Source organism: Lissotriton helveticus, chromosome 6 (assembly GCF_964261635.1).
Source record: "Lissotriton helveticus chromosome 6, aLisHel1.1, whole genome shotgun sequence".
Classification (NCBI taxonomy): Eukaryota; Metazoa; Chordata; class Amphibia; order Caudata; family Salamandridae; genus Lissotriton; species Lissotriton helveticus.
In genome coordinates, this window is record NC_136067.1 from 1,016,287,320 (window position 1) to 1,016,310,152 (window position 22,833).

Below are 22,833 nucleotides of genomic sequence, written 5' to 3' on the forward strand. Positions count from 1 at the left end.
GCATGCAAATATTTAATTTGGGGGATGAGTACATTAACATGGTCATGGCCTTATACTCCCGCCCATCCGCAAGAATCGCCATTAACAGTTCACTATCTGAACCCTTTCAATTAGAGCAGGGTACTAGACAGGGCTGCCCTCTTTCGCCTGCACTTTTCTTACTGGCCCTGGAACCACTCATTAGGGAGATTAAACAAAATCAAAACATTACTGGTATACCTTTTGGCGCCACGAATGTGAAACTAGCGGCCTATGCAGATGATATCTTGATAGTCACAGAACAACCTGATATCTCTATTGAGGCACTGATGTCATTGATCGAAACTTACTCCTTACATTCAGGCTACAAGTTAAACAGGGATAAATCCGAAGTAAAACCTCTGAACGTCTTCACCAACAGAGAGGTGTTAGGCACATCCGGACTCTGTTGGCAGAGCAGCTTCATCAAGTACCTAGGTATAGAATTTGGTAGCTCCACACTTAAGACCCTCCAACAGAACGAAAACGCAACCCTTGAGAAAATCAAAAAACTACTCGACGGCTGGTCACCCGGTTTTATCCCCTGGTGGGGTAGAATCGAGACCATTAAAATGATGACTGCGCCTCTAATCAACTATTTAATATCTATGCTACCCCTAACAGTATCCCACAAGTTCCACCACAAACTTGATAAAATGCTCTCAAATTTCATTTGGAAAGGTAAGTAGCAAGGATCAGTTTACGGAAACTAAGGTTGGACAAGTCACTTGGCGGTGTCAACCTTCCGGATTTTAAAAGATACCAAACGGCCTTCTTAGCCAAACAAGGCTCATATTGGCTGGCCCCTCCTGACGGGTACTCACCTGTGTGACTGGATATTGAAAGGGCCCTCCTGGTGGATACCCCCCCCACTCTCAGTACTGTCAATAAAAACAAATCAAATCTCTTGCTCTAAATCCATATTTAATAACACTAAGCTGGCCTTATTTAAAATTGACAAACTGCTGGACGCATCAATACGTCGGTCTAGATGGGAACCAATTTGGAATAACCCTAGGATTACCTATAAAGGCAAACCACTACACAATCAATCCTGGATTGAGAAAGGTATCCTCTTTCCGCACCAACTTTATGAAGGTGCGTACTCCCTTCCTTTCTCAGACGTCCAATCGAAATTCGGGATCAAATCCTCCGACTTCTACACCTTTCTGAATATAAAATCAGCCATTACCAAAGCGAATCTGTCCTCCACTCCACCATCCCTGCCATCATATTTCTCTAGACTAAATAGAATAGGCCATCAAGTCTCGAAGATCTATAAATTGCTAGGCCCACAGCCATCCAAACTGCTTGAACACACTACACAATTTTGGTCCTCCCTTGCCTCCTTCAATATCTCTGAACCGGACTGGGCCGCGGCGTGGACGTCTTGAATGTGCCACAAAATAAGCCCTACGCTATCACAAAACAAATTCTGGCTCATGCACAGAGTCTTCTGGACGCCAGCTCGCCTCTATGCACACAAAATCAGCCCTGATGCCTTTTGCTGGAACTGCAAGCGTGCAGAAGGAGATCTGGACCATCTCATACTCCAATGCGAGTGCCTCTCTGCCTACTGGAAGAGTATTTTTGAATTTATACACAAATTATTTGACATTTCAACTCCCAAAGAACTTCCCTTTCTGTAGTAGGGGATCTCTGTTATAGTCATAATCTAGTGAATAGTCCCGCCCATGTGCGTGGACCCCGGAGCAATCAAAAATAATCTCTTACAGTGTCAAAAAATGCAGAAAATGCATAGACACTTAAGAGAGAATTTAAAGACAGATAATGCAGCCAAAAGGCTACACTGTCCAGTACTTCAACTAGAAATTTCCACCATAAAATCCACAAAACAGCAAAGCCTGTACAGATTTCCCTTGCTTAACAGCAAAATCCCTCAGGAATGATAGAGAGAAGAACCTGGACAGACAAGCCCCATAGGCTGCCATTATGTGGCTTAATTAGGATACTGTGCCTTTAAGAGAACCTTCCAGAACCTTCTCTCAGTATCCCAGAATGCATAGCAGGTCCAACTTAGCCTCAGTTCTTTTTTCCGGCTCCTGCAAGCAGGACCCTGGAGCATTGAGCTCTCCCTTTCAAGGGTTTTTGTTAGTGTTTTACACTGATTTCGATTTTTGGTACTTTTAAAGTACTCTGGTGACTTTCTTTCTGTGTTTCTGCACTCTTTTTTGTCCAATAATGCCTGCATTATTCGACAAATGCCCTGAGTGCTCAAGAAAGAAGGCCAAGACAGACTCCCATGAGGTCTGTATTCTCTGCCTTCCCTCTTCCCACATCCCTGAGGAGTGTAGGATCTGCAGAAGCTTCTCTGGAAGGACCCTGAAGGAGAGGAAGAAGATCAGGCTTCAGGGCCTTGAGGAGAGAAAGCTGAAGGCACGAGGTGGGTCAGGAGGGGCTCCTTCTACCCATGCTGAGGCCTCTGGGGGGCTCCCCAGGGGCAGGAAGACCAGCCCGCGCCCAAGGTCTCCGTCTGGGTCAGTTGCGCTGACCACGACGTCGAGGGGACGGTCAACGGCCAGTTCCAGGTCTCCCCAGGGCTCTGGGTCGAGAAAACGTCGCCCGTCGACGTCGAGGAACGTGTTCCGGCCGCCGTCGAAGCCGGTGTCGATATCCTCGTCGTCGCTGTCGGCGTCGAGTGATCGACATCGGAGGGCCCGGCGTCGGCGCTCGCCGTCGAGGCGACACCGCCGTTCGCCGTCGAGGACATCGTCGTCGAGGGGATCCTCGTCGTCAAGGTCGCCGTCGAGACGTAAGGCATCTCCGGCGCCGAAGAGGTCGACGTCGAAGCATTCCAAAAGGCCGACGTCGAGACGGTCGAGGAGATCGACGTCGAGAAGGTCGGAGAGGTCGACGTCAAGAAGGTCCAAAGGGTCGCCGTCGAAGCGATCCAGGAAGTCGACGTCGAGACCGGCGAAGAGGTCGAGGTCGCCGTCGAGGCACCATCGCCCGTCGTCGAGGTTTCGTGGCTCGTCGATCTGGTCAGGGTCGACGTCGAGACGGAGACACGGTTCGACGTCGAGGAGTGTGATTCGGTCGACGCCGAAGGACCGTTCGACGTCGAGGGGACATCGGTCGTCGTCTGGACACCGGTCTTCAGCGTCTGGAGGTCCTAAGGACAGGCCCAGGACTGTGGGGGGCTCCCCACTCTCTGGTAGAGGTGATGGCTCGCCGGGACCGGCGCATTCCGGGGTGGATACTCCGATGAAGCCGTCTACGCCTCCTCCGCGGCCGGCTGTGCCGAAGGGTCCTCCTCCGAAGGCCCCTACCCCGCCTCCGAAGCCGGCTCCGCGGGACCCGCGTCCGGTTGCTCCTCCACCCCCGATCCCACCGAGGGAGGTGTCGATGCCTAAGTTCCCGACGCCTCCGAAGAAGACTCCTAAGAAGCCTGGAGCTCCTGACCCTGGGAGGCCGAAGGAGCGTCCGAGGCCCAAGAGGTCGAGGTCTCGCTCGGGGAGACGGGACAAATCAAGGAGTGGCCGCGGATCTTCATCACGATCCAGGCATCATCACAAGAGACGTCGGTCCAGGTCACGTTCTCCTTCTGGGACCCGTTCCTACTCGCCCACGCTGTCCGATTCGCCGGAGACTAGGGTGTCTCCGATAGACGATATTAGCACATTTCAGGAGGTTCTCCTGCGTGGTGCGGCGAAGTTGGGCATTGAGGTTGAAGCGCCTACGGCTTCTACCTCGGTAATCTTTGAGACTTTACACAAGAGGCACTTGTCTCGCCCCCTGTTACCTCTGGTGCCGGGGCTCCTTGAGCCCGCCGAACAGCTATTCCTGACGCCGGCAACGGTGAAATCTGTCCCTTCCAGGATACTGAAAAAGTACAGGGCTCCGGACTCAGACCCAGCCTTCTTGAGGAAGGACCCGGTACCGGATTCAGTCATCGTGACTGCTGCTCGGAAGCTTCATGCCACCTCCCCTGCGTCCACGGTGCCTCCGGACAAGGAGAGCCGGTGGATCGATTCTGCCGGTCGCAAGGCGTGTGGGACATCCGCCTCGTCCATGAAGGCAGCCAGTGACTCGGCTTTGCTGGGACGTTACGACCGGTCCCTTTGGGACTCGATGGAGCAGTTCGCAGATCTCGTCCCTCGAGACCGCAAGGAGGACTTTGTGGAGATCGTCAAGGAGGGGATGTTGGTCTCTAATCAGGCCATCGGCGCCGCAGCAGACATATCGTTGCTGTCCGCGCACGGATATTGCCACGGGATTCACCAGAGACGCCATGCTTGGCTCAGGTTGACATCGTTGAAACCGGAGGCTCAGCAACGCGTGGCGAATCTCCCGTTTTCCGGAGATACCCTCTTCGGGAAGCACGCGGATGATGAGATGGCCAGGATGAAGGCCGAAGCGGAGACCCTGACGGCAGTGGGCCTGGAAAAGCCCAAGGAAAAGAAACCCTTCCGACAGTACCAGCGTCGGTTTGGGGCGCAGGGTCGTGGAAGGGGGCAGTCTGCTGGTCAACATCAACAGCGGCAGCAGCAGCAGCAGTACAGGCAGCCCTTCCAGAAGCGGCAGGGTGGTAGAGGTCGTCAACAGTCCTCTACCGCGACCAAGGGCCCGGCCGGGTCCCGTCCCTGAGCTGTTACTTCCCCCTCGTCCGTTACCCGCTCCGGTGGGGGGAAGCGTTCAATTTTTTCTGGCAGAGTGGAGAAAAATTACTCAGGACAAGTGGGTGCTGAATATTGTTTGCAATGGATACAGTCTACGTTTCACCAGCCCTCCTCCATCGATTCCTCCCGTCAGCTCGCAGTATCAACTGCGCGAGCTTCAGACGGAGGCGGACGTTCTGCTAAGGAAAAGGGCGATCGAAGACGTACCTCTGGCTCAAAGAGGAAGAGGTCTGTACTCTCGGTTCTTTCTTGTCCGCAAGAAGGACAAAAACGAGTTCAGGCCCATTCTGGATTTGCGGCAGGCAAACAAGTGGATTCGCAGAGAAAAGTTTCGCATGCTGTCGTTGCATCAGATCTACCCTCAGCTGCAACGGGGAGACTGGATGTGTGCCATAGATCTACAGGACGCATACTTCCACGTGCCCATTGCATGCAAACACAGAAAATTTCTGCGCTTTCAAGTCGGCACCAATCACTATCAGTACACGGTGCTACCCTTCGGACTGAAGTCTGCACCCAGGACATTCTCAAAATGTATGGCAGTGGTAGCGGCACACCTGAGGAAGAACAAGGTGTTTGTCTACCCGTACCTGGACGATTGGTTGATCAAAGCCTCCTCCTTCTCGGAAGCCCGAGCACACTTCCAGAAGACGTGCGTTCTCTTGAACAAGCTGGGGTTGCACATCAACATGTCCAAGTCGGTCCCGATTCCGGTGCAGTGCATCCAGTACTTGGGGGCCTCCATCAATACGCTGTCAGCAAGCGTGTCTCCTTCGGAAGAGCGACGTTTATCACTCGTTCGGAAGGCTCAGGCTCTCATGAAAACTCCGTCTACGACTGTGAGGACCGTGTCTTCTCTACTGGGATCGATGGCCTCTTGCATCTTTCTCACTCCTCACGCACGGCTACAGATGCGTCCTCTGCAGGAGTGCTTGGAGGATCAGTGGGACCAGAGGAGAGGTTCTTGGGACGACAGGATACGACTGTCTCTACATGCTCTTCAGTCTCTGAAGTGGTGGTGCTCGAAGGAGAATCTCCTCAGAGGCGTTCCCTTCCACAAGGACATTCCCACACAGACCATCGTGACGGATGCGTCTCTCCAAGGTTGGGGGGCGCATTCCGGAGATCTGCAATTTCAAGGGACGTGGTCCCCGACGGAGTCCACGTACCACATCAATTTCCTGGAACTGAGAGCTGTTCACTTGGCACTGAAGGCCTTTCATCCGTCCTTTCAGACCAACTCTCTGCTTGTTCAGACGGACAACACGACTACGATGTATTACCTCAACAAGCAGGGGGGCTCGAGATCGCGCACTCTGTCGCAGGAGGCGCAGGCGATCTGGCACTGGCTTCTGGCTCGAGGACTGTCGATAACGGCCACCCATCTGCCAGGTGTGCAGAATGTTCAGGCAGACGAACTGAGCAGAATCGTGCAGGAAAACCACGAATGGGTCATAAACGACGAAGTACTAGGAGAAGTCTTCGCAAGGTGGGGAACTCCAGACGTAGATCTGTTTGCCACCGCCGAAAACAGCAAATGCCGAGGCTTCGCCTCCAGGTACTTCCAGCCAGGGACGCTGGGGAACGCGTTATGGATCAACTGGTCGAACAGCTTTCTGTACGCTTTTCCACCAATTCCCCTGATTCCGGCGGTTCTCATCAAGCTGTCTCAATCCAGGGCGAGAATGATTCTGATTGCCCCGGAATGGCCCAGACAGTGGTGGTTCACGGACCTGCTTCACCGATCTCTCCTTCCTCACATGAAGCTGCCGTGCAGGCCGGACCTTCTCACGAAGTTCGGGGGGCGGATGGTGCACCCCAACCTCTCGTCTTTGAGTTTGGCGGCATGGCTCCTGAAGTAGTGCAATATGGCCATCTGAATCTCCCAGAGGATTGTATGGGCATACTGAAGGAGGCTAAGCGACCTTCCACTAGGACTTCCTATGCTTACAAGTGGAAGAGGTTTTGCATCTGGTGCAAGTCTAAGAACTATGACCCTACGTCATGCAAGGAAGATGTCATCCTTCCATATCTGCTTCATCTGGCGCAGTCGGGCCTTAATGTCCATTCCATTAAGGTTCATCTGGCTGCTTTGACTGCCTACAGGAAAGGCCCTTCACAGACTTCCTTTTTCCAGATCCCTGTGATCAAAGATTTTTTGGAAGGCTTGAAGAAAGTGTTCCCTCCTGTCAGGCTTCCTTCGCCTTCATGGGACTTGAATGTGGTGCTGTCCAGATTGATGAAGGAGCCTTTTGAACCCATTCATAAGGCTTCGTTGCAGCACCTGTCCTGGAAGGCGGCGTTCCTCGTGGCCATTACATCGGCCCGCAGGGTGAGTGAGATTCAGGCATTGTGTTGCCAAGAACCTTATACTGTATTTCATAATGCTAAAGTTGTTATGCGTACTCACCCTAAGTTTCTTCCCAAGGTTGTTTCTGATTTTCATATCAATCAGACTATCACTTTGCCTACGTTCTTTCAGAATCCTTCATCTCCGGCGGAAAGGTCTTTACATTCCCTGGATGTGCGGAGGGTGCTGAAGTTTTATCTTGATAAGACTAAAGATATTCGTAGGTCAGACCAATTGTTCGTCAATTATGGCTCAGTCAGGACAGGTCTTGCTACCTCTAAACAGTCCATCTCGAGGTGGATTGTGTCCTGCATACAGTTGTGTTACTACAAAGCTAATAAGACCTTAGGAGGTAAGCCTAAGGCTCATTCCACCAGGGGCAAGGCTGCTACGACAGCTATGCTCCGTAATGTTCCCATTGCAGAGATCTGCAAGGCGGCCACTTGGAAGTCGGTCCATACCTTTGCTAAGCATTACTGCCTGGACACTGATGCCAGGGCAGACGCTCAGGTTGGGCAGGCTTCGCTGCGGAATCTGTTCGCACAGTAGTGGCGTTATTTTATTCTCCACCGCCGCTTGGTGTGGGGATGGGCTTGCCATTCTATTCACTAGATTATGACTATACACAGAGATCCCCTACTACAGAAGGAGTAGTTTCTGTCCTGTAACTCCAGTTCTGTAGTAGGGGTATCTCTGTTATAGTCATAAGCGCCCTCCCGCCTCCCCGGTGGAGTGTTGTTCATGATCATAATGCTACAGGTCTGGCGTTTCCTACGCCCTCGAAAAGAACTGAGGCTAAGTTGGACCTGCTATGCATTCTGGGATACTGAGAGAAGGTTCTGGAAGGTTCTCTTAAAGGCACAGTATCCTAATTAAGCCACATAATGGCAGCCTATGGGGCTTGTCTGTCCAGGTTCTTCTCTCTATCATTCCTGAGGGATTTTGCTGTTAAGCAAGGGAAATCTGTACAGGCTTTGCTGTTTTGTGGATTTTATGGTGGAAATTTCTAGTTGAAGTACTGGACAGTGTAGCCTTTTGGCTGCATTATCTGTCTTTAAATTCTCTCTTAAGTGTCTATGCATTTTCTGCATTTTTTGACACTGTAAGAGATTATTTTTGATTGCTCCGGGGTCCACGCACATGGGCGGGACTATTCACTAGATTATGACTATAACAGAGATACCCCTACTACAGAACTGGAGTTACAGGACAGAAACTACTCCTTCTAGTTTTTGGTTTTACCCAAGCTGAGCACCTAAATGAATCTGACAGAGCCCTTTTAGACCTCCTACTCATAGCGGCAATTAAAGTTGTACTCAACAATTGGAAAGACACAAAGAAGGCCAACTTTGCATGCTGGTGGAACTGGGTGATTAACCTCCGAGGGGCAGACAATATTACCCTACAGCTGTCACCCTGGCGCCCCGCACGAAGGAAGATATAGAGCACTCTGGATAACTACTTCAGCGTCCATAAACCTCCGTGAATGATCTAGGCTCCTGATCATACACACTTGGTGTAGTGTTCCCAAGGCGGGTGGAGTTAATATGTTTTCTAGTCACTGGGACGTGGTGCATTCTCTGCTCTTTCTCACTATTCTTCCCTTACTCCTCTTCTTCCTCTTTCCTTTATCTTCTTCTCAGTTTCTGCTATTTCTTCCTTCTCTTGGCCTTTTCCCTTTTCATAGCCTTATGTTAATAATTAGGGTGCTTGTATATTACTCGAACTCATTTGACCGTACTATTACCTATCTTGACTGCCAAGTTAATTATTGATTGTTTCACCACGTCATCAACATTTCCGACCCAATCATGTCCAGATGTACGTTCACCTGCTCGATGATTGTACCCACATTGCATCCTTTTGTCTTGTATTCTCGAAATAATTCAATAAAAACTTTTGAGATAAAAAAAATCAAATTTTGGGCTGCAGACCATTGTCAAACGTATTTTCCATTAACAAGCATGCTAAAAACTATTACTAGGCCTACCTAGAAAAGAAAGAAAAGTATCCCGGTAATTACCCATAGTTCTACCCAAGGTGGTACCAGGTAAGTCTTTTTAAGAAAGTTCAAAATGTCTTTAACTTGCTGCTTGCACGATATTTGGGCTGGCATAGTTTCAGGCTCACTTGGATCCAAAGAAAACGTATCCAAGTTTATGAAGTAGCCAGAAGCAGTTCGATCAATAGTTGGTATTGCATCAGGATTTATGGAAATCGTAGTTTGCTGTTGTCTAGTCATGTTGATGTAGACATCCGTATTTGGTTGAATAGATATGTGTTTTTCATTCTGTTTCTGAATTTGAACCTCAGGTTCAAGATGAATGAGTTCCATAGCATTATTGCATAATCCTTCATTCCATGCAGGGGACTCTTCGAACGTGATGAGTCTTTCCGTTTGAACTTCTTGAATTGTAGCAAGAGGAGGGAGTCTGCTACTTTGGAGTCCACGTGGCCTACTACTCAATATCGGCCACATAGTTTGGTTTGATTAGGTCAATTGAGTCAAATCTTTTCTCCCTTTTTCTGGCAAGAGGCGGTAGAAGTACAGTTCTTGTTCCTTCAACTGCTAGGACTTGTACCGGTTTTCTGTATGATGGCCCAAATTCTTTCTTGTCATCTATTTTCTCTCTGACCAGATCCCCGACTTTTGGGCTCCAGACAGGTCTTGCCATGACTGATTTGACTTCCACAGTGGCGGTCTGCTTCAGGTGGACATTAGTTTGTTGGCTCCTGGATTCATTTAGATCCTGTAAAACAGCCAAACAATCATGGATCTTAAAAGTTTTTTCATCGCCATTGTGCCTTCACAATCAAGATCAGGTACCCACATTCTCGTCCCAAATAGGACTTCATAAGGAGTGACACCCCCTAGAGAACTTCTTGGCATATTGTTCAAAGCCTGCTGTACTCTATACAGATGCTTTACACTAGCTCTCACCCGTGCCTAATACTCTAGCTGTTAAAGATTGCTTTAAGTCTCTTTTTTTTTCTCCATGACCGAATTTTCCTTGGGATGGTACAGAGAGGAGTCCGCAATGCTACACCCAATCCTTGCATGGCCTCCTTGTAAGCCCGAGAGCTAAACACAGGGCCCTGGTCAGAATATAATGTGCCAATTGCGTATGTCCCTATGAAGACTCGCAAATCTTTTATAACAGTTCGAGCATCACCCAGCATTGGTACCACACCCATAGGAATCTTGAGCAGGAATCCACTGCAACCATGATATACTTGTAAGTCCCATCTCTTTGTAAGGGGCCGCAGTGGTCCAAATAAACACACGCTAGTGGTTTGTCAGATATTAACAATGGTGTCTGCGCTGTACGTGCTACAGTGGAACCTTTCATCTGCTGGCAGATGTCGTATTTCAAGACATAGTCTTTAATCAGCTTTGTTAATCCAGGCCAACAATCGCGTTAATTCAATAAAGAAACAGTCGCCGTAACTCCTGCAAGCGCAGAACCTATACCTTCATGTGCTGCTAGAATGAAACCTAACCTACGATCTACGTTTGGAATTACTCTATCCTCCACTCCAGGAATCTGAGCAAATGGAATGTTATTGGCATCTAACTTATAGTAGTACTTTAGTGGGAATAGTTTTGGTACTGCTTTGCTGTTTTTGCGTTTTAGATCAAGTGATTGTAGCTACGGAAGCCTTGCGTACAGCCCCCTTTGCGGCTTCATCTGCCAATGAATTGCCTTCAGCATGAACGCCATCACGATGATGACTGTGTATGTATCACGTGATCCCTCGGTAGTCAGGATTTCAACTCAACAACCTGTTCCTATAGCCTTTTATGCTTAATTTTGCCACCTTTTGCATCTTTGAACCTGTTTTGAATCCAGTGCTGTAAATATTAATTATATGACTGCACACAGTAAAAGTAATCGCACATAATTAGTGTGGGGAATTCTCGATCCGTATTTACCAGTGCCAGTATCAGGGCTTTTAGCTCTACCAGCTGTGCTGTGCAGTCTCCTAGAGATTACGTTTTTGTGCAACTTGGATGGACTTTCCATCCTGCATGTGACCTTTAACGATTGCACATGCCACGCTATATTGTTGCTTACTTCCTATGGCCGGTTGAGCAGCTCAGTCAGTGTAAATTATATATTCCTACTGATCTAGAGGCATTATTTCATTTGGTAGAGTTTATTCTTGTTCGTATTGCAGAAATGCTTCCGTCTTCAAATTTGGGTCGTACCGGTATTCTACATTAGTTTCATTGCGAGAATTAGCCCATTGTATCCATCTCGGATTTAAGGCTCTCACGTTAGGAACGCTTGCCTTTGTTGCAGCCTCTAAGGTTGGAACGGCAGTCCCTACTATTAGTTTCCCCTGAGCCAGTGCTCTTTCTCTTACTATAGCAGTCTATACTGCTGTTAGAATCTTTTCTGTAGATGCAAAATGCATCTCTGCATTTATGTACAAATGTGACCTGTATGCAATTGGTACTATTTCACCTTCATTATATGTTAGGTAGGTGTATCCAGATTGATCTGCAATTATACGGATCACCAGGTTGCATACATGTACGCGTGTCTAAATGTTTGAAAGCTATCATGTAAGCTTGTAAGGAACAAAGCGCATCTGTGTGTCCATTGTCTTACTAAAAAATCAGGTTTTATTAAATCGTAGAAAGGTTTTACTCTTTCTGCGTAATCGAAAATGTATGTTCTACCAAATTTTAGGAATCACAAGCGCGCATTTTTCTAAAAAATTCACTGACAGGCTTTTCCCTTCATTTGAACGCTCATCTCCTAAAAACAGGGCACTGAGGTGGGCAATTTTTGATTTTTTAACGTTGAATTTGTAGCCCGCAGATGCAGATCCAAAAATTATGGTATTTACTCTGTTCAAGTGCTCCCCTAGGTTATTGTCCGTTCGATAAGTATCATCCACATAGGACAATGCCTCTTCATCCAAATTTTGAAGTAACTCAGTTACCCTGGCCGAAAACAACCCTGGGCTATTCTTATACCCTTGGGATAGTTGACAAAATTGACGCTAGGACCCTAGCGCTGAGAATGCCATTAAGATACCTGCTTTCTGGTGCTATATTTTGGCATAAAAATCCATTTGAGATAATAAATGTTTTATATTTTTTCTACACAATGTTATTCTTTAATGCGGCACTATGTGCATTTTGGACTGCAAATGTCTTAGAGCAAGTGTTTAAATGTCTTTAATCGAAAACCAAATGATATGAACGGTCAGGTTTTATGACTGGAAACAAATAATTGTTCATTTATGAGGTGCAATTTTCGGTCACCCCTTTGTATTCAAGTTGATCTAAGATCTCTCTGACCTGTTTTTTTAGCTTCTTGCTTTATTGGATACTGCCTTTGTCCAGTTGGAGTGTTTTTAAAGGAATTATGTGGTGGGTTGAATCCCCACCCCATCCAACATGGTTCTTGTATAATGCTGGTGCCTGGGCTACAGCCTACTCCTGCACATATGTATGTTGTAAGTGCCTAGGAATATGGCCTGAGAAAGCCAGTAGAATTACAGTTTCTCCTTTAGGGCTATCCATGACAAATGCTGGCAGCTAATCTTGTTCAGCTGACAAAATGTCATAGCCAAACGTAAGGTTCTCCCAAAAGAGACCTCTCACTGTTCTATATTTGTCCCCCTCCATTTGGAGCATTAATTCATATACTTTATGTGGGACACTTACCCTAGTATCGGGTGTTTCTACCGTGATATAATCACTCAAGTCTGCTATCACCAGAAATTCCATCAGGTTTTGGTGTGCTATTATTACTTCTGCTACACTGTCGCATCGTCAGAGCCCATTCCCCGTTCAGCTGTCGAGTCCTCATAATTCTGGGCATGTCCGATCTTTAGACCTGCAACCTTCTTTTTGATCTGTGGCTTTTGCTTCTCTTCTTTTTAAAAGTATAATCCTGAGCGTGCTGCTAGTCTCTGGACTTTGTACGCTCTTCTTGTCTGTCTGACTGGCCTTCTCTCTCTGAGTTTTTCGATGAACCCTGAAAGGAACGAGAGGAACGTTTGTCAGTATCCTGAGGCCTGTCGGGTTTCCTAATAATATCCCTATTCCTGAGGTTATCTCTTTTTGGAAGACTCCTGTGGAGGAGATCTACCTCAGGATTGAGATCTGTTTCCTTTAAAGTTTTGTTGTTTTTATTGAACCACTTTTTTTTTGTTGAAGCAGGCGTCTGCTTGGAAGCATCTTTTTCAGGACTGCCTATCAGTTGTGGTTTTAAAGCTTTCCCACACATACTATCTCTGCCTAATTCTGCAAACACAGTTAAAATTATTTTTGGTAGTTCGTGTTCTTGTTTTAAAGGACTGAACTTCCTTAGGCGTTGGCGGATAGCCACTGAAGCGGCTTCCCCTTTAATATTAGCTAGTATTAGAACATTGGAATGTTGGGAGCTCCATTGAATGGAGTGCTCCGGGCTTATAGTGGCTAGTATAAGCCTGGAGCTCCAACATTCCAATGATTCTTTGTTCACAGATCTGGCTGTGAACAAAGGCTTCAAGGACCCTGAGGGGATTCCAATCCCCTCATGCTCCCATAAGGCTTTGTTCTTTTTTGTTAGAAAATTCTGCCCTTTAGTGGCAGAATGTTCTAATAGCCTTATAGCCCTTCGTAGCTGGGCTATACCGGCTATTAAAGTCCCTCTCCCTTGTTAAAGGCCCTCGCCTTCGGCTCGGGCCTTTAACGCTGGAGAGGGCCTTTAATAGCCAGTATAGCCTTCTACGGCGGGCTATAAGGCTATATTATTGCTGACACTTGGGCATAGTTACCTAGTAACTTCATCCCTAAGTTCAGAACAGGCTCTTCTCCATACTCGATTTGTATTTGTCTCAATACATCTGGTATCGCTGCTAATGAAGGAATACCATGAGTCCAGGTATAAATGGTGGCAAAGACTGAACCCCAAGTGGTACAACCTTCTACTTGTGGTGTTATCCCCATGGGCAAGCAGGAGTAGTTTCTGTCCTGTAACTCCAGTTCTGTAGTAGGGGTATCTCTGTTATAGTCATAATCTAGTGAATAGTCCCGCCCATGTGCGTGGACCCCGGAGCAATCAAAAATAATCTCTTACAGTGTCGAAAAATGCAGAACTGCACAGACACTTAAGAGAGAATTTAAAGACAGATAATGCAGCCTAAAAAGGCTACACTGTCCAGTACTTCAACTAGAAATTCCACCACAAAAATCCACAAAACAGCAAAGCCTGTACAGATTTCCCTTGCTTTAACAGCAAAATCCCTCAGGAATGATAGAGAGAAGAACCTGGACAGACAAGCCCCATAGGCTGCCATTATGTGGCTCAGAACAGCATACTGTGCCTTTAAGAGAACTTTCCAGAACTTCACAGTATCCCAGAATGCCCTGCAGGTCCCAGTTACTTTCAGTTCTTTTTGAAGGCGTAGCACGCCAGACCTGTAGCATTCCGTACATGAACATCTCTCTCTCCACCGGGGAGGAGGGCGGGCGCTTATGACTATAACAGAGATACCCCTACTACAGAACTGGAGTTACAGGACAGAAACTACTCCTTCTGTAGTAGGGGATCTCTGTGTATAGTCATAATCTAGTGAATAGAATGGCAAGCCCATCCCCACACCAAGCGGCGGTGGAGAACAAAGAAATTACGCCACTATTGTGCGAACAGATTCCGCAGCGAAGCCTGCCCAACCTGAGCGTCTGCCCTGGCATCAGCGTCCAGGCAGTAATGCTTAGCAAAGGTATGGACCGACTTCCAAGTGACCGCCTTGCAGATCTCTGCAATGGGAACATTACGGAGCAACGCTGTCGTGGCTGCTTTGCCCCTGGTGGAATGAGCCTTAGGTTTGCCCCCTAAGGTCTTATTAGCTTTGTAGTAACACAATTGTATGCAGGACACAATCCACCTCGAGATGGACTGCTTAGAGGTAGCAAGACCCGTCCTGACCGATCCATAATTGATGAACAATTGATCTGACCTACGAATATCTTTGGTATTATCCAGATAAAATTTCAGCACCCTCCTAACATCCAGGGAATGCAAAGACCTTTCCGCTGGAGAGGAAGGATTCTGAAAGAACGTAGGTAAAGTTATAGTCTGGTTGATATGAAAATCAGAAACAACCTTGGGAAGAAACTTAGGGTGAGTACGCATACAACCTTAGCAGCATGTAATACAGTATAAGGTTCTTGGCAACACAACGCCTGAATTTCACTCACCCTGCGGGCCGATGTAATGGCCACGAGGAACGCCGCCTTCCAGGACAGGTGCTGCAACGAAGCCTTATGAATAGGTTCAAAAGGCTCCTTCATCAACCTGGACAGCACCACATTCAAGTCCCATGAAGGCGAAGGAAGCCTGACAGGAGGGAACACTTTCTTCAAGCCTTCCAAAAAGTCCTTGATCACAGGGATCTGGAAGAAGGAATTCTGTGAAGGGCATTTCCTGTAGGCAGTCAAAGCAGCCAGATGAACCTTAATGGAATGGACATTAAGGCCAGACTGCGCCAGATGAAGTAGATATGGAAGGATGACATCCTCCTTGCATGCCGTAGGGTAATAGTTCTTGGACTTGCACAAGATGCAAAACCTCTTCCACTTGTAAGCATAAGAAGTCCTAGTGGAAGGTCGCTTAGCCTCCTTCAGTATGTCCATACAATCCTCTGGGAGATTCAGATGGCCATATTGCACTATTTCAGGAGCCATGCCGCCAAACTCAAAGACGTGAGGTTGGGGTGCACCATCCGCCCCCCGAACTTCGTGAGAAGGTCCGGCCTGCACGGCAGCTTCATGTGAGGAAGGAGAGACCGGTGAAGCAGGTCCGTGAACCACCACTGTCTGGGCCATTCCGGGGCAATCAGTATCATCCGCGCCCTGGACTGGGACAGCTTGATGAGAACCGTCGGAATCAGGGGAATGGGTGGAAAAGCGTACAGAAAGCTGTTCGACCAGTCGATCCATAACGCGTTCCCCAGCGTCCCCGGCTGGTAGTACCTGGAGGCGAAGTCTCGGCATTTGCTGTTTTCGGCGGTGGCGAACAGATCTACGTCTGGAGTTCCCCACCTTGCGAAGACTTCTCCTAGTACTTCGTCGTTTATGACCCATTCATGGTTTTCCTGGATCAGCCTGCTCAGTTCGTCTGCCTGAACATTCTGCACACCTGGCAGATGGGTGGCCGTTATCGACAGACCTCGGGCCAGAAGCCAGTGCCAGATCGCCTGCGCCTCCTGTGACAGAGTGCGGGATCTCGAGCCCCCCTTCTTGTTGAGGTAATACATCGTTGTCGTGTTGTCCGTCTGTACAAGCAGAGAGTTGGTCTGAAAGGACGGATGAAAGGCCTTCAGTGCCAAGTGAACAGCTCTGAGTTCCAGGAAATTGATGTGGTACGTGGACTCCGTCGGGGACCACGTCCCTTAAATCTGTAGGTCTTCGGAGTGCGCTCCCCAGCCCTGGAGAGAAGCATCCGTCACGATAGTCTGAGTGGGAATGTCCTTGTGGAAGGGAACCCCTTTGAGGAGATTCTCCGCTGAACACCACCACTTCAGAGACTGAAGAGCATGCAGAGACAGTCGTATCTTGTCGTCCCAAGATCCTCTCCTCTGGTCCCACTGATCCTCCAAGCACTCCTGCAGCGGTCTCATGTCGTGGACCTTGGTCAGCGGACTCCATAATTCTCGCTTCGGTGCTTACTCTAATCAGGGGTTCCACTCGGCAACTCTGGGCATTAGCTTGCCTAATCTCCACAATGGCCCCACCAATTCCGGGGATGCCTGGCTCCACCTTGGGGACTCCCAGCAAGGGACCATCCCACAGGGAAAGCCAGGACGGGTTCCCCAGAGTTATACAGCGCCGGGACGCCCCGTTGCTGGGGCAGCTGTGCGCTTTACAAGTGTACTACATTTTTTTTTTTTACAAGTGTACTACATGTGCAGCCGCGCATGTGGCGTCAGGAAGATACAAGAGGCCATCGAGCCCAGTAGAGAAGACACCGTCCTCACAGTAGTAGACGGAGTCGTCAAAAGAGCCTGAGCCTTCTGAAGGAGTGATAACCGTCGCTCCTCCGAAGGAGACACGCTTGCTGACAGCGTATTGATGGAGGCTCCCAAGTACTGAATGCACTGGACCGGAGTCGGGACCGACTTGGACATGTTGATGTGCAACCCCAGCTTGTTCAGCAGAACGCACGTCATCTGGAAGTTTGCTTGAGCTTCCGAGAAGGAGGAGGCCTTGATCAACCAATCGTCCAGGTACGGGTAGACAAACACCTTGTTCTTCCTCAGGTGTGCCGCTACCACTGCCATGCACTTCGAGAACGTTCTGGGCGCAGACTTCAGCCCGAACGGAAGTACCGTGTACTGATAGTGATTGGTGCCGACTTGAAATCGCAGGAACTTCCTGTGTTTGCATGCAATGGGCACATGGAAGTATGCATCCTGTAGGTCTATGGCACATAGCCAGTCTCCCTGTTGCAACTGAAGATAGATCTGATGCAACAACAGCATGAGAAACTTTTCTCTGCGAATCCATTTGTTTGCCTGTCGCAAGTCCAGAATGGGCCTGAACTCGTTCTTGTCCTTCTTGCGGACCAGAAAGAACCGGGAGTACAGACCTCTTCCTCTTTGAGACAGAGGTACGCCTTCTATCGCCCTTTTCCTTAACAGGATATCGGCCTCTGCCTGGAGCTCGCGCAGCTGATACTGCGAGCTGACCGGGGAAATCGATGGAGGAGGGCTGGTGAACCGAAGACTGTATCCATTGCAAACAATATTCAGCACCCACTTGTCCTGAGTAAGTTTTCTCCACTCTGCCAGAAAAAATTGAACGCTTCCCCCCCACCGGAGCGGGTAACGGACGAAGGGGAAGTAACCGCTCAGGGTCGAGACCCGGCCGGGCCCTTGTTCGCGGTAGAGGACTGCTGTCCACCTCTACCCCTCTGGCGTTTCTGGAAGGGTCTCCAGAACTGCTGCTGTTGTTGCTGCTGCTGTTGTCCCGAAGACTGTCCTCTTCCTTTCCCCTGCGAGCCGAACCGCCGTTGGAACTGGCGGTAGGGCTTCTTGTCCTTGGGCTTCTTCAAGCCCACAGCCGTCAGGGTTTCCACCTCGGCCTTCATCCGGGCCATTTCGTCGTCTGCGTGTTTCCCGAATAGCGTCTCACCGGAAAACGGCAGATTGGCCACTCGCTGTTGCACCTCAGGCTTGAGTGACGTAAGCCTGAGCCACGCATGGCGGCGTTGGTTGATACCGTGGCAGTAGCCATGTGCGGCCAACAGAGAGATATCCGCCGTGGCGCTTATGGCCTGGTTCGAGACCAGCATCCCTTCCTTGACGATTTCCATGAAGTCCTCCTTCCTGTCACGCGGGACAAGGTCCGCGAACTGTTCCATGGAATCCCACAGCGCACGGTCGTACCGTCCTAGCAACGCCGAGTCGCTGGAAGCCTTCATAGTAGTGAAAGAAGTCCCACACGCCTTCCTTCCAGCCGAATCAATCCAGCGGCTCTCCTTATCTGGAGGCACGGTGGATGACGGGGAGGTAGAATGTAATTTCCTGGCCGCCGTCACTATCACTGAATCTGGCACTGGGTCCATCCGTAGGAAAGCCGGGTCCGAGTCAGGCGCCCTGTACTTCTTCAGAAGTCTGGATGGAGCTACCTTCACCACCACTGGCGTAAGAAAAAGCTCTTCCGCAGGTTCGACCAGTCCTGGCACCAACGGCAGTAGAGGGCGAGACAGGTGCTTCTTGTGCAAAGTCTCAAATATCACGGACGTCGTAGGTGTAGGAGCCGTCACCGTGATACCCAACTTCGCAGCCCCCCTCAGGAGAACCTCCTGGAATGTACCGATGTCGTTGATCGGAGACACCCTAGTCTCCGGGGAATCCGACAAAGTAGGCGAATAGGAACGGGTCCTAGAGGTAGTAAGGGACCTGGACCTATGCCTCCTATGGCGATGTCTAGATCTCGTGGAGGACCTGTGTCTACTCCTCGATCTGTCTCTCCGCCTGGAGCGCGACATCGATCTTCTAGGTCTGGGACGTTCCGCCGGTTTCCCCGGGGCGGACGTCTTGGGCTTGGGAGGGTCCTTAGACTTAGGAGTCTTCTTAGGAGGAGTCGGAAGCCTGGGCAACGAGACCGACCTCGGTGGAACCGGAGGCGGCTTGTCTGGCACAGGGGTCCTAGGTCCTGTTGGAAGTGGCGGCAGAGGAGGCAACGGAGGAGGGGTTGGAGCCCTCGGAGGAGGACCTCTTGGCAACAGAGGAGGAGGCGGAACAGTCTTCTCCGGAGTATACACCTCCGAGTACACCGATCCTGGTGACCCGCCATCCTTTCCGGACTGAGGGGAGCCCCCCACAGTCCTAGGCCTGCCTGCACGACTCCTTGAAGTCGAAGAATGGTGTTCAGGCATCGAACGTAGATCCCTCGACGTCGAGCGCCCCTTCAGCATCGACCGTCTTCCATGCTTCGGCGTCGAACGGCTTCTATGCCTCGACGTCGATCCCGACCATCTCGACGACGATCCTTTATGCCTCGACGGCGACCTCGACCGCCTCGACGGCGACCTCGACCGCCTCGACGGCGACCTCTTGGACCGCCTCGACGGCGACCTTGTCCACCTCGACGGCGACCTCGACGGCGACTTCTTCTTCGCCAGAGATCTCTTCTACCTCGACGGCGATCTCTTCCGCTTCGACGGCGGCCTCGACGCGAGGATCCCCTCGACGACGACGATGTCCTGTTCGTTGACGGTGAACGGCGGTGTCGCCTCGACGGCGAGCGCCGACGCCGGGCCCGTCGACGCCGATCACTCGACGCCGAAGACGACGACGACGATGAAATCGTCACTGGGTTCGACGACGGCCTGTGCAAGTCCCTCGACGTCGACGGGTGACGTTTTCTCGACCCAGAGCCCTGGGGAGACTGGGAACCGGCCGTGGACCTCCCTCTTGACGTCGTGGCCAGTGCTATCGACCCAGACGGAGACTGGGGATGTTTGCTGGACTTCCTGCCCCTGGGGAGCCCCCCAGAGGCCTCAGCATGGGCAGATGAAGCCCCTCCAGACCCACCTTGGGCCTTCAGCCTTCTTTCCTCGAGGCCCTGAAGTCTGATCTTCATTCTGTCTTTCAGGGTCCTGCCAGAGAAGCCTTTGCAGATCTCACACTCCTCTGGAACATGGGAAGAGGGCAGGCAGAGGATACACACCTCATGAGGGTCTGACTTAGCCATCTTCCTGGAGCACTCCGGGCATTTGTCAAATAATGAAGGCATATTTGACATTAAAAGAGTGCAAAACACCAAGAAGTAAAGCCCAAAAGTACTTAGAAAGCACTTAAATCGATTTTACAGTGAAAAAACACCAATAAACCCTTGAAAAGGGAGAGCTCAATGCTCCAGGGTCCTGCTTGCAGGAGCCGGAAAAAAGAACTGAAAGTAACTGGGCCCTGCGGGCATTCTGGGATACTGTGAAGTTCTGGAAAGTTCTCTTAAAGGCACAGTATCCTGTTCTGAGACACATAATGGCAGCCTATGGGGCTTGTCTGTCCAGGTTCTTCTCTCTATCATTCCTGAGGGATTTTGCTGTTAAAGCAAGGGAAATCTGTACAGGCTTTGCTGTTTTGTGGATTTTTGTGGTGGAATTTCTAGTTGAAGTACTGGACAGTGTAGCCTTTTTAGGCTGCATTATCTGTCTTTAAATTCTCTCTTAAGTGTCTGTGCAGTTCTGCATTTTTCGACACTGTAAGAGATTATTTTTGATTGCTCCGGGGTCCACGCACATGGGCAGGACTATTCACTAGATTATGACTATACACAGAGATCCCCTACTACAGAATGTTGGTAACATTCTGTGTTTATCATATGGGGCAGTATTCGGGAATACTGCCTCTAGCTGTGTTATTGTCTGAGCTACCCAGAATGGCATTTGTTCACATTTTGTGGGCATTTTGCCCAATACCGCATGTAATGTCTGTGGTGTGATTTTAGTTGCTTTACCCTGAATTTGAGCTCTATTTGATGCAACTATTGCTGGCTGGACTGTAAGTGTCCTCATGACAAATTGCGTCCAGTTTCTATAGATTTTAATGAAATCTTTGTGTTGTGTGAGTAAGTCTCCAACTGGCATTGTTTCAATGTCAGGGTGTGGTGTGTAGGCCACTAATATCGGCCATGTTGCTCCTTCTCTTCCGAGCGAGCTGAATCTTATTCTTCTTGTTATGTGGGTAGGTGGCCTTTAAAGCAGTATAAGTGTTCCTGGTATGTGAGTGGAACTTCTATGTCTTCAAACAGACAGTATTCCGCTGGTGCATCTCCTTCCTTGTAGGAGTGAAATGTTTTTGATCTAGCATTTGCTGCCGGGAATGTAACCCATGAATAAAATACCTCTGTTCTGTTTGATTTGTGTGCCTCAATCCCGAATACCACCCCTAGGTGTTAACCCATGCTCTAGTAGTTTCAGGGTGACTGTATTTCTAAAATTTTCTGCAATGTAGTGCGTCTGCATCTTCTTCTCTGGCTGAGAGGTGTAGATCTACTCTTGCGTTATCTCTGTCCTCCATTTTGTAAAGAAGAGCTTTCCAAGGGAACTAAGATAAGGTGTTTCTGCACAATTTTTAGGAACCATGTGTCCTTCAAGCTTGATTAACCAACAGCCAAGAAATAGGATTTTTCGACTACTCAGCTGTGGCGGAGTTTGTGCCCACCCATTCCAGGCGTCTCTGATGTTTTGTGAGTAGGGGGTCTCTGAGAATAGCATGACTGAACTTCTCAGATTCTACTATTCAATAAGTACCCAACCAACGTTGGGCGCCATGTCGTGTAGTTACTATATAACCCACACAGGATCTGCGTGTTCGGATAACATAAACTGTGGGATTGGTAGCAGACTGATTCTATGCACCCCCACTGGATAAGTTAGCCTGTCTGTATCAGCTAGCTCACAGTGCCACTAGAATCTCCTCTTATTGGGGAGAGAATAGTTCTTGGCAACCTCAGAACATGACAACCCTGATCCCTCAGAATTGTGGAAACCGTATATTACCTTTCGCTTAGTCACTCGTGCTCACTTACTCTGTCTCAGAGATACACAGAATAAACATACTGGGCATCTTGTCAATAATATTTTATTCAACAGTTGTTATTCTAGTGTAAAATAGATGAGCAGTAACAACCATTAGACAGTAGCAGAGATATATGATTAGCAGTACTACGAAAGTAAAGGGATGGTACAGTTCTAACATTTTGGAATAATCATGAATACATACAAGCATATAAAACGCATGCTAAGAAGTGCGTACTCCTATGATGCCTCCCTAACTAGATGTACCTAAATGTACCTAGCATCTATGTAGGTGTTATGCCAAGAATCCCTCTAGGATCTAGTCAACCCCGCTACCTGAGAATGAGAGAATATGGGATCCCGTCCTGGTCCTGAGTTGGGCATTGCGAGCTGGAGTGTCTGCATGAAGGAACCTCAGTGTCTCTGGTCAGTGTGTCAGCCGGGAAGTCTCGTTCTCCTATGTCTTTCTAAGCAAGATGTGATGTATGTATACCCAGAAGTCTCCCCAGGGATCCTATGTTGCTGTGTCGGCCTAAAGGAGGACGTCGGGCCTGGACTTTATACAGAGATATAATACAGGAGATGCTAGTCCTGCTGTGCTTCCAAGAAGCCTCATGCATAATGTATGAGATCCGAACCAGGGCAAATCCCACGTTCTGAATGCAGTGTTGTATCTAGGTAAAATGTAAGTCCCTTTGAACCGTTAAGTATGTAATGTAGGGAAGAATATAGGTGAAAGGTTATAATGTTACCTGCGCCTATATAGGATACCTATGTAGAATATAGCACC

The 22,833-nt window shown here is 49.1% G+C and overlaps 1 protein-coding gene across 3 annotated transcripts in view; it reads right to left on the minus strand.

Moving 5' to 3' along the window:
• LOC144763238 (uncharacterized) overlaps positions 1 to 22,833 on the minus strand; it is an 853,666-nt gene that overhangs the window by 564,109 nt on the left and 266,724 nt on the right. Inside the window, exon 4 of one of the 3 annotated variants that reach the window (XM_078648651.1) lies at positions 8,229 to 9,758. The exons of the other annotated variants lie outside the window; for them this stretch is intronic. Within the exon in view, the coding sequence (XP_078504777.1) occupies positions 9,468 to 9,758 (291 nt within the window). The 3' untranslated portion in view covers positions 8,229 to 9,467. Of the gene's footprint in view, positions 1 to 8,228; positions 9,759 to 22,833 lie in introns of those variants that run through there. 3 annotated transcript variants of the gene reach the window in all.